At 36.4% G+C, this 12,055-nt stretch overlaps 1 protein-coding gene across 44 annotated transcripts in view; it reads left to right on the top strand.

Moving 5' to 3' along the window:
- The window catches only part of camta1a (calmodulin binding transcription activator 1a), a 639,110-nt gene that overhangs the window by 584,393 nt on the left and 42,662 nt on the right, over window positions 1–12,055 (top strand). For 2 of the 44 annotated variants that reach the window (XM_073939173.1, XM_021470007.3), the window contains exon 1: window positions 7,914–8,182. The exons of the other annotated variants lie outside the window; for them this stretch is intronic. In XM_073939173.1, the coding sequence (XP_073795274.1) occupies window positions 8,164–8,182 (19 nt within the window). In that variant the 5' untranslated portion in view covers window positions 7,914–8,163. Of the gene's footprint in view, window positions 1–7,913; window positions 8,183–12,055 lie in introns of those variants that run through there. 44 annotated transcript variants of the gene reach the window in all.

Raw genomic sequence — 12,055 nt, 5'->3', positions numbered from 1 at the left:
AACAAAAACAACAACAAAAAACAACTTTTTTCTTAATATAACTTTAGAAATATACAAATATTATCAAATACTTTAATAGTTTATAATGATCTAAGTTCATTCTTAATACTTGTTTAAAGTGTATAATAAGAGTGTATGTTGGTTTTACAGAAAGACATTTCCCTTAAATCCATTAATAAACAGTTCTTGCTTCTTGTCTTCGCACTCATATTGGTGAACTTTCCTCAAGTGTCCTTTAGCTGTCCTAGTCTGTTAGTGTTAACTTAAACACAAGGGTTTAAGTCTAATCATGCCATCGCTGTGGGGGATTTGCCCTCTTTAAAGCCTGGCAAACTAAATACAAGCCTACACACATGCTTCAACGATACCCAGGCTGCCTCAAACCAAGACTGTGGCGTCAAAGAGCTTATGAAAATATTGGAGCATATGGACAAAGCAACACGACAGCCAATTTGACGTCCGAAGCTTTAATCTCCTTGCTTCGATCAGGTGGTTGGAGGTTTAAGCCAAGACAAACTATTGCGATGAATGGTTTGGCCAGCGAGGCGTTGCAGCCAGCGTTCAGATACAGTATGTGTTTTACAAGCCTGATGTTTGGAGAGCAGGGGACTGAGCTAAACCAGTATAGCAGCAAATAGTGGTGGTTCTAGAGCAGTGTTTCTCAACCACATTTCTGGACTACCACCAGCTCTTCACAATTTCCATTGCTTTACATGCACAATTTGCATACTTATACTACGCCCTTAAAGTATGTACTCTTTTGTCAAGGAAAAATACTGTATATACTTTTGAGTGTACAGTATAACAGAAGAGTATGCAAGCTTTGGGACACACTACTTCCTAACTAACAGATTGTTGTGTTGCTTAGTCATGAGCCCTGTCAGTCTTTCACACATCATTTACATTTCTGTCATATTTAATTTCCTACCTTATTGGAGAAGCAGCAGCAGTTTAATCTCCCATTCACGAGTCTTTCATGCAGAGAAATCTACTCCGGTCTTTGGATAATTATGCATTCAGATGTTAATGACAAACACGTCTTTATATAAGTTCAGTTTTGATGTTGCAGATGAAATATAACATAGAAAACGCGATTTTTCAGTGGGCTAGATATTTATTAACAGTCATACAAACATCTTTACCAAAGTCTCTCTACTTGGCGGTTGGTCTCGCGCGTTCATTATGTAAGTACGCGTTTGTAGTTCTAATTGAATACACGTCCAACGCAAAATGCACTGTGGACAATATCAGTGGTTAGAGTATGGACGGTTTTACATTTTAAATTTTTACCAGAAACAGTAATCTCTAGTAGTCTCTTTTCAACACATTGCAATTTGGGACATACTAATTATATTTTCAGGATGGATTATTTTGAATGGATAGTATGCGAATTGGGACGCAACACATGTCTCCTTAACCAAACACACCTGATTCAGATGATGAGCTCATTAGCAGAGACTGAAAGATCTGTGATGGGTGTGACAGACAAAGAAGACATAAAACATGAAGTGTTGGTGGTCCTCCACGAACATGGTTGAGAAACACTGTTCTAGAGCACAGTGACTGGGGGACAATGAAATGGCCACTTTTAAACGCCACAATTTTAATTTCCTCCTTTTAATTTTCTCACTTTACTCAGTAAAGTGAAATTCCTGAGAGAAAAAAAAAACTCAATCACAATTAACAAAGGTGAAAAGAGTACTGAACATCAAACTCAAGTAAAAGTGCCATTACTTGCCAAAAAAAATGTAGCGCAAGTAGAGTAAAAGTATCTGTTGTAAATATTACTCAAAGTATGAGTAAAGAGTAGCTCTTTCTAAAGTACTCAAGAGTAGTGAGTATTACGCTGTAAAAAGTGATTTTAGGTTGTGTTAGAAAGTGACCAAATTCCAACGTCGAGCCAGCATCTTAAACCAATGTCATATTGATGTCAAATACTGACATTTATTTGTTTGGTATGGCAACCAAAATCCAACATCTGATAGAAATCATAGTGGTAACATCAACACAATGTCAAGCTGTTACATCATTAGACGTTGATATTTGGTTGATTTTAGGTTGGACGTTGACGTCGTCGGCCTGACGTTGGGTTCTGATCTCAACCCGATTTTCATTATCAAACAAAATGCAATGTACCCACAACGTTGGGCTACAACTGCATGTAAAGATTTTGGATGTCTTCTTGGACACTTTTAATGCTTCCATACAGTTTGCTGCCATTATAAAACACCCATGTCTTGAGGTAGTTCATTATGATGCCAGTTACCTTCTATGTGCGATTTAATTAGACTTTCAGGACTGATTTTTCTAATCCCCATAGACAGGAAAAAATATATTAGTGACTGCAGATTGAAGGACAGTAGTGGAGTATCAGTACCGATACAGCACTAAAAGTGTACTTAAGGGAAAGTAAAAGTACACATTTTTAAAACTATTTAGTAAATTACAATTCCTGTGAAAAAAATGCTCAATTACAGTAGTATTTGTAATTTGGTACTTTACACCAGTGGTTCTCAAAGTGGGTGTCGGGACTCCCAGAGTGTTCTTGGGACAATGAAGGGGGGTCGCCTGGTGATTTTCAAAAATCGACTTATTTTTATTAAACCAGAAGTTATAAGAATATTTTATACATAACCGACTGAAGAGAAAAATAAATAGTCGATTATAGTTACTATTTGCCATATAGTTACTATAGTAGCTTATAGTTACTAGTTCTATAGAATTGCGAATCCTGGGGTAATAACATGATATTAAAGAAATAGCAATAGCGTCAGCTGCAGCAGATTGATTTTATAACACCAGGTTAAACTTTCTGGCCTATTTACAGCACTTACATACATTAAAAAATTAAACAATGAACAAACTTGGGTCTATTAGTGTGTGTGTGTGCGCGCCAATGCAGGCAAGGTTTCTGTATTTATAACCACCTCAGAGGATATTGGGGTCGCAAGTCACTGGCACTTTATAACTTATTCCTCTACCCTGCACTTGCTGCTATTGCACTGCTTGTTAGACCTAAACTGCATTTCGTTACATTGTACTTGGTCATGTGTAATGACAATAAAGTTAAATCTGATCTAATCATCTAAAAAATTGTCATTTTGGGGGTCGCTGAAAAGTTTGGGAACCCCTACTCAACACCACTGTGATTTACAAATAATCAAATTACTGTGATTGAGTAGTCTTTCCTCAAGAAGTGTACTTCACTGAGTAGTTTAAAAATGTGTATTTTTACTTGAATACCTTTTTAGTGCTGTGTCAGTACTTTTACTGCTCTATTTATGTAACTTCTTTATATGTTTATTTTTTTCTTATCTACGACAATTGGCTTAATTGAATAATAAGTCCTGTGATTCCTGTCCAGTCAAATCACGCATTAAAAATTCCATCAAAAGGACATGCACACTTTAAACCAATAAATCTGTTCAAGAAGATGCAAAAATTTTGATTTCCGGTTGGGTGAGCCAATGGAGTAGAAGTGTTTGTAATGCTCCTGTGCTTTTTTTATTTAAACTTGCATAAAGCCCATTTACTTGTGAACTAAAATCTGAACACTTCTAAGTAAAACTATCATTTCGATTAAACATGACCTCTAAATCACTTAAACAGAGCAATAACAAAGCGAAGGATGCCGCAAACATTGCGGCGATGGTCAGACTTGACCATATACGGATCGTTCCTAGTTGATGGCATACAGTACTAGTCAGTATACACATAACTAGCTGTCCAGTCTAGTTCAAACTGATTATTTTGTAAATGCATATATAAACTCATTCATTATTTCCCAATTTCAATTAGGGGGGCCAGCAGCTGTTTAACATGGGGCACTGAACCACTCTTGACAGTAAAAAGGGACCCCGGGAAATGTGCACTCACTCTTACTGGATATCATGCATGTATCTATTAAACGTACAGTTTTTGTTGATATTTAATATGGGAGGTGTGTGTGCGGGTGTGTGTTTTAAGGACAAGCTAAGTGCTCTGTCTCCTATGAGTCTGAGTACAGAGGCGAGTGCCAGTGCCTGTGTGTGGTGCTGTTTGTCTGTGGAGGTGGGGGCGGGGGGTGAGGGTTGTTACTGCAGTGTGCATTGACAGGGTAAAGTAGGGCATGGTGGAGGAGCCTGTGGAAAGGGACAGCTGCAATGCAGACAGCCCTTAAGGCAGAGAAAGGGATCAACAGAGGACCAAACAAGGCCCATTTAAACAGCACAGCACCAGGTCATTCACATCTCACAGAGAGCACAGCCAACCATGCATGCACTTGACTCTCCGGATTTGGTGTATGAAAAACAAGTAATGCATGCTGCGTTGTATTTAAAGCTATTCAAATTACTAATCAAGTGATCTATGCTATACTACAGTATGGTCATTCAGCGTTAATGGGAGTTTGGCGTACAGTGTGTAACTCAGTGTTTTAAAAGCGTAAGTAGCGAAAGGCAGGTTTAGTGGATTAGTGGTTAAGAATAAGCTTAACTGAATTAGAGTGAGTCATCAGTTGGTTTGACTTTAAGCACGTCATGAAACACGGTGCTGCCTGGAAATGAGGGTGTGTGTGCAAGGAAATCACAAAGCCATTTTGTAAGGTATTCCCGACTGATGATCTGACTCATGAAATAATGGGTGGCTCAACCGAGTGGGGTATTTAGAAGTGAATTTGCAATAGTTCAAGCAAATTTGCTTTTAAATTTACTTATCCTCAGGTCATTCAAGATATAGGTGGCTCTCTTTTCTTAAGTATAATATTAAAGAAGAATTGTTTTAGCGTAAAACTGCTGACTAAGTGGTAAATATGGTAATACTGGCACTTTGAGAGTAATAAAAAACATACAGGCAAAACAATTTTTTTTTACCTATGGCTCTTTGGATACCTTGAGGTCTTATGAAGTGAAATTATCAGTATGTGCAAAAAACTGATCATTATTTACAACATTATTACCTTCAGAATGAGTTCATTCATGACAATCTAGAGCCTGGGCTTATGTTAATTACATACAATCAAAATACTACTAGTCCTGGAAGCTGCAATTTCAAAGTAAATAAATAAAAAGGTTTTACTTCATAAGAATTAAATGTAATGAATTTATAAACATAATACATAAACATACACAACAGTCAACTTTATCAAATGAAAGGAGTGTAGTTAACTCAAAATTGACTGAAAGTTAAATCTACTCAGTTTTGGACTCAGTGTTGAAGGTAATAAGTTATTTAAATACCTCATTACTTCAACTTAAGTTCACAGTACTCATATAGATTCCTTTTTAACTCAAATGGTTTGTAGCAATCAGTTTACTCATGGTTTGAGTTGCCTTAACTTATTGGGTTTTAGTAGGTTTGAGTTCTCTTAGTTTATTGGGTTTTACTGTGCTCAAATTGCTTTGTTTACTCAAATGGATTAAGTTCACAGTACTCATTAGGATTTGTTTTTGAACTGAAATGGTTTGTTGCAATCGGTTTCCTTAAATAGCTTGAGTTACCTTAACTTTTTGGGTTTGACAGTGTACATTTAATATACATTAATTTGGGTGTTAATTTTGTTTACACTATATATCTTTTGGTTTTTATTTTTGTAAAAGTGTCGGTAGAATTGAATAAAATTTTTATCTGACAAATTTTACACAAACTGTACAAAAAATACAAGGATCCCATGCACTGTAAAAATGCTGGGTTCCACACAATTCATTCATGTTGTCCCAACACAAATTGATTAAGTTAACTTAACAATTTTAACAAGTTTATGTGGATTGAACTTTTAAAAATTAACTAAAAAATTAACTAATAAGTAGTTTAAACGAGCACAAAAAAATAAATATTTTTTAAGTGTACATTTTGAAATAAAACTGTCGAGACTTGTTTTCATTGTGGTCCTCTCTGTTAAAAAAAAAAGTATGTCTACAAAATACAGTCAATGCATCAAAAAACAAAAACAGTACCTCCACATTTTAAAACAGGAACAAAATTATTCACAACACAATAACATACAAAAAACATCATCATCCACCATGCAATGCAAACTAGCTATCCCCGTCAAACAACCGTTTGATCGCTTTTTTGAACCTCCTTATGTCTTGGTATGTTTTGGTAATTTGTTCCACATGATTGCACTTGTATAAATATGTTTTACCCCACTACACTTCTAAATTTAACTAAACAAATATTAAAATCCCAACTCCTAGTACTATTTGAATGCTGTTGCCTCGCCATTTGAAAATAATAGCTGTTGACTTATTGGTCATCTATATCTTGAATGGCCTGAGGTTGAGAAAACGAACAGCATCTTTTTTCTGGGTTGGCCATCACTTTAGTTGGCAAAGTTGTTCAGAATATTAATGGATAATTGTACAAGCTTACAAAACATGACTTTTGAGATTAAAATTATGTACTTTGTTATTGTTATTATTTAAAAATAATGAAAATTTCACCAAAAACCATGTATAGAAAATATAGTGTGCATAATATAAAACAGTATTGGTAATTTCTAATTCACTTTGGAAGTATCTGCTAATAAAATGTTCACTGTAAAAAAATATGTTGCTCACATACATTTTTAAGTTAAATCAATTTAACTTTACTTTTAAATCATTTTTACTTGCGTCAATTAAGCTGGCTAATAACAACAAGTTATAATGTTTAGCTTAAAACAATACGTTAAAACCTGATTAACTTACTAAATTGTTAAAATAACAGAAAAACATAAGATGCCATGGTTTTTTATTATGTAATTTTTTACAGTGTACACCGAGGACGTGTCTGACGTGACGTGACGGTGTTATTTCTCCTAAGGCCATATCTGTAAAATCACACTCCATCCATTCACTGGATTTTGGAGGTTTGTGGAGTGTCTCTCACTCCTGGTCATTAAACCACAGCCTGTTTTCTATATCGAGCACTACTGTCAAATAAAACGATTTGAAGACAAGGCTCAGCGTCTGCTGTTTGACACGACATTTATCGTTTCCTTTCAGCTGCGCGCTCTGATGCTCTAATGGCACACAGCTGCCTGCCTTGATTTGTCATAATGCAGAATGGGGGCGGGGCTTCGCTGCTCTCTGCAGCATTGCAGGTGGGAAGCCACAGGCTGGAGTCGTCGTGCACTGTAACCATGACCAATATATTATGCCGGTTCATGTTGTCCGCCGTGGATCTAAATCACTGTCTAGTTATTCAGTGGTCAGTCGATGCTTTTCTTTATCTGTTTGTTAGATCAACCAGTATTTTAACAGTGATTTAGTTCAAGTCATTTGAGGATTGTAGGAAAACAGACATAAAATAATTTGTCTGGTCACGTACAACTACCCATATCCTGGTTCATTTTTGGGTTGCCTCCAAAATTAAAGCTAATTTTGTTTGAAAATCTGAGGGAAATGTATCATTGTAATTAGTTGGAATGACAGTGCCACATGCTGTCTTTCGCTGTTAATAATTTCAGCATTTGCTTTCGGTATTTTATTAATTTATTTTTATTTTTTAGCTTTGTATGGCTCGTGGAAAAACTAGGGCGTCTGTTTACCTGCGGCACGTGCGCAGCGTCTCATCGCGCTGAGGTTCATGCACGCGCGCGCAGGGGGAGCAGCAGTAGATGTTGCCAAAGCTCGCAAGAAATTTAAGCAAATGCTGGGAAATAAGGGGATTTCCTCAGGGTTTGTTCTTGCTGATGGTGGTGTTATTCTTAAGTAGAAAATAAACACATGCATTAGATATAATAGATTGATCGAAAATCAGTTGTGATATTGTAATTGAATATGTAATTTGAAAAATCACATACGCCACAATGGTGATTGTATTTTAATAACAAGTCCAAAAAAAAACGTAAGCCACAAGGACTTTATAGGGGGAAAACAGCACAAAGTGGTTTATAATCAGCGGACCTGGCAACACCGGCAGTAGTGCTGGAGTAAAGAGGGGCGGGGGGAGAGTACGAGAGTAAGTGAGCGGGCTTTACATTCCTCTCTGCTTCAGCACGTCGCTTCTACACTTTCTTCTATTGTTGACGAGACCTTTTAGGACATTCCCCTAGTGTAAAAAAATAATATTTATTTTGCCCAATATTAGTAAATATACGGGCAAACTGCGTGTGTAGGCTAAGACACGGCCATTTGGGACATTGTGGCCAGGATGCCGATGAATGACATCTGCTTTTCCTAAAGACAAGGGACCATCTCCATGGACAGTGAAATAGAAGGTTGGACATGTTTAAATGAACCTAGTGTCTGTGTGTATGTAGTTTTGTCTCTGAAGTTACGACATGTAGCCACTTAGCCCACTTTAAACCCTTGTCATTTCCGTCTGTGAAAGACCAAGTGGACACAGCGGTTTCGAGTGTGAAATGCGGCGTTCTGCACGTTTTGCATTTACGCTCATGGCTTTGCTCTTTTTAAAGACTCATTTGGACTGAATTTAGGCACTGAAAGGCGCTTCATAGTTTCCTGAAGTAAATATGCCAACTTCCAAAATAGTCACAAGAAGACACGATGCGATTGAATAAATGCTGGAGTAGCTGAACTTAAGCAGACCACTTTAATGTGAGACGAATAGATGCATTAGTTCGTCTGTTTTAAAATGTTAGCAGTATTTGATGCTTTCATGCTTCATAAAACAAATACCGGCTCTCGCTCGCTGTACTCTCGTTTCAATCTTAAAAAGGAAATGACAAACATCTGATTGTATCACACTTTATTGCACCAAAACGCTACACGCTAAAAGTAAGAAAAACAGCTCATTTGTGCTGCAGTTTTGTCATTTAGTGGATTTGTTATCTGCAGTCGTGACCGAAGTGTGTGTATTTACGTGTGTAACACACACAGCAGTGCTGTGATCTGCGCTCTTGTTTCAGCACCGAGGACAGCGACTCAACATCAATGCGTTTTAAATAGAGCCTGAAATATTCAAAAACATCACACAAGTTACTCTAAAGAGCTTTATATTATAGTGTTGATGGGTGAATTTTGTGGCGGGAAAACAGAGATTAGCAATCACTATACTAGTGCCTATAGTTTTCCAACAATGTAATGCTCACCAACCTGTTGATAGTGATGTGCTGAATGGAAATAGGCATGCGATATAGCCTGTAGGGTATTGTGTAAGGACGCATTATCAAAGTAGTTTTAAAAAGTTTCTCACACTTTTCTTGCATGAAATGTGCCTCGTAGCTAAACTCAAAAACAAAAGTAGAGCTTATACTCAGTATTTTTTTATGTTGCTTTGAGGCAACTGATTTAAAGATAGAGGGGTTTCATTTTAAGTGATGCTTTCATTTTGAATACATTTGAAATCATGTTTTAACGTTTTTTAAAGTGCAGTGGTGCATTTTATTATTATCTTAATAGACTTTACGTTGAGTGTTACATGAGTCCTATGTAATTTTATTATACTAAATGTGTTACTTAGGTATTTAAGAATGTAGCTACCTTAATTCTGAATCATATAAAAAATTAACATATTGTTGCCATATTTTCTATCATAGTTGCATGTGTCATAGCAATGCAGCAGGTGAGCTGTATCCACTTCATTGTCATGCAATGTTGCTCCCGGTGAACAAATCTAAGCCGTAAACGTTGGAAAATTAAGTTAAACAATTTTCATATATTTTTGATGGGAGAAAAATCAATCACTCTTTTACTGTTTGTTCTTGCACAGTGTGGAAAATTGCTTTATTATCCTGAGGCGACATGGTGCGGTAGAGGGTTAACGAACTCAATAACCCTGCAACTTCTCTGTTTTATTTTACCTCAGATTTAATATTCTCTACCATGTTTCAGGAGCTCAAAAATGACGCTGTAATGTCGTGTCGTGTTTCGTTTCAGCACATTTTGAATGATAAATTTTGGAGGATTACAATACTGGCAGTTCATCACGAGAGATATGATTTTTTTTTTAAGTTAATATCTTTATTTCATAGTTTAGTTTGTCTGACAGTTACATTTCATTAAATTTGACCTCATTTAAAAGATTGCTGAATATGTCAGAACAGTTAATGTGAGCTTCAGATAAGCATAACAGGTAATTTCTTTTAAAAGTTAAGGTCACCACAGTCCTATTTGTAATAAAAGGAATCATTTGTGTGCAGTTTTCAGTGTTTCTGCAGCTATTATCGTGTACTAAATTAGAAAGCTCCTTGTTTAATTCCAGACTTTATTTACTGATTGCACTCTGCCACATCCTGCTCAGTTTACTTCATTAGATCTGAGAAACATGTCGATCCTTATACTGTAGTATTAGACATTGCCTTAGAAACTGGATGATGGTTTGCTTAGCGTACCATGCACAGTATTTTTCTGTGGTCACTCTTGGTTGCTTTTAAGACAAAAAAAGCAAATAAATTTCTGCAGATGGTTGATTCAGGCAGTGATTGGTCAAAACCACATCATATTTTTGCACACCCCAGACCCGTGTTGCTAAATACATTCTGCTTTAGTGGCTTTTATCTTACACAATGTGCCTCAAGGGCACAATCGTTAATTAGTGTTAAATCAGACAGCAGTTAGAGAGATTGGCGCAGCGGCCCTTAGACAGTTAGAAGAACACTGAAACTGATTGAAAATTAGATTTGTTAAGACTTGAGCTAAGAATTAAGGCTTCTGTCTGTTTTAAAAGTCAGTTAAGCCACATAATAAATGTATATTAGGAAATGACAGGGTAAATGCTCATACTAAATCATACTGCTGATGAAAGCATTTCCACTGTTAGTTTTATCACTCAAAAATGTTTGACATTGTACTCTGTAGTCAGCATTGTTGCTTGGTTGTTTTGTGTGCTTTGTCTGAATGATTATAGATGGGGAGAGCCGAGCAAAATGTAGCTGACTCACATGAACAGTGCAGTCATTAATAATGGTACGAATGAGTCTTTTGTGAGATTTCTGTGGACTGGTTTGTGTAAAAGTCTGTTAAGACTTTTGACAATACAGCAAGTCTGTAAAATGTTGTGTTAGTCTTGCACTTTTGCCAAGCATGATGGAAGACTTTGTTAGTGGATGGATAAACCGTGTCACACAATGCCTCATGAAGCAGGGGATATAACCAGGGCATGTCTTGGAGGATGGGTAAAGCAGTTTGCTCTGCTTCTGATTTAATTTGATTTGCTGCTAGTTTGTATGGATATTAAATTGGAGGGCTCCATTCAACCAGAAGGAGACAGCAATAAAGTTTGGATGAATCCAGGCTGGATGGTTTGGAAAGATGGTGAAAGGAGGGGGAATGTGTTTGTGTGCATCTTTTTTTTTTTCTTTTTGCATGTTTGTCACACTTTAATGTTTCAGATCATCAAAGATTTGACTATCAGACAAAGATGACAAAAGACATCATGCAGTTTTTAAAAAAAGCTTTTATTATTCAATGAAAACAAACTAAATGAAATTACATCGCCCTGTTTGAAAAAAAAAAAACCTAAACCCAATAACTGGTTTGGCCGCCCTTAACAGCAACAACAGCAATCAAGAGTTTTCGATAACTTGCAGAATTGTTGTAATTCAGCCACATTGGAGGGTTTTCAAATGAGAAGCACCTTTTTAAATAGTCATGAAACCCCGCTGTGTCTGATTGGGGTTGAAACGAAACTTTGCAGGACACCGGCCCTCAAGGACTGAGTTTTGGACACGCCTGCTTTAAGGTCACAAATCATCTCAATTGGATTCAGGTCAGGACTTTGACTAGGCCAGTGTGCTTGACTTACTCGACTTGCTGGTGTATACATATAGTTTTATTAATTTTATTTATCTTTATACCTGTCATTTGACAAAAAGTATTCTGTAAATAGGAAAATGTGGGGTTACAAGGCTACCCATGCCATCATAGCTCATCTTTATGCTTTATATTTTAAAACAAAAAAATAGATATATTTCTATGATTATAAACTCACAGGACATTTATAGGTATGCCTTATTAGCACCAGCATGGACCTATTTGCCCTCAAATTATTTGATTGTAGTGTAATAATGTGTCTATTTTGTAAAACTGCTTTGGAATAATAATTATTGTGAAAATCACTATACAAATAAACTTGAATTTCACAGAAATATGGCAAAGAACTAACACAATGCTGGAAATGTTCAAGAACG

Source organism: Danio rerio, chromosome 23 (genome assembly GCF_049306965.1).
Source record: "Danio rerio strain Tuebingen ecotype United States chromosome 23, GRCz12tu, whole genome shotgun sequence".
NCBI classification, from domain to species: domain Eukaryota; kingdom Metazoa; phylum Chordata; class Actinopteri; order Cypriniformes; family Danionidae; genus Danio; species Danio rerio.
Note: the sequence above shows the minus strand (reverse complement) of the source record. Positions and strands in the feature narration are given on the sequence as shown.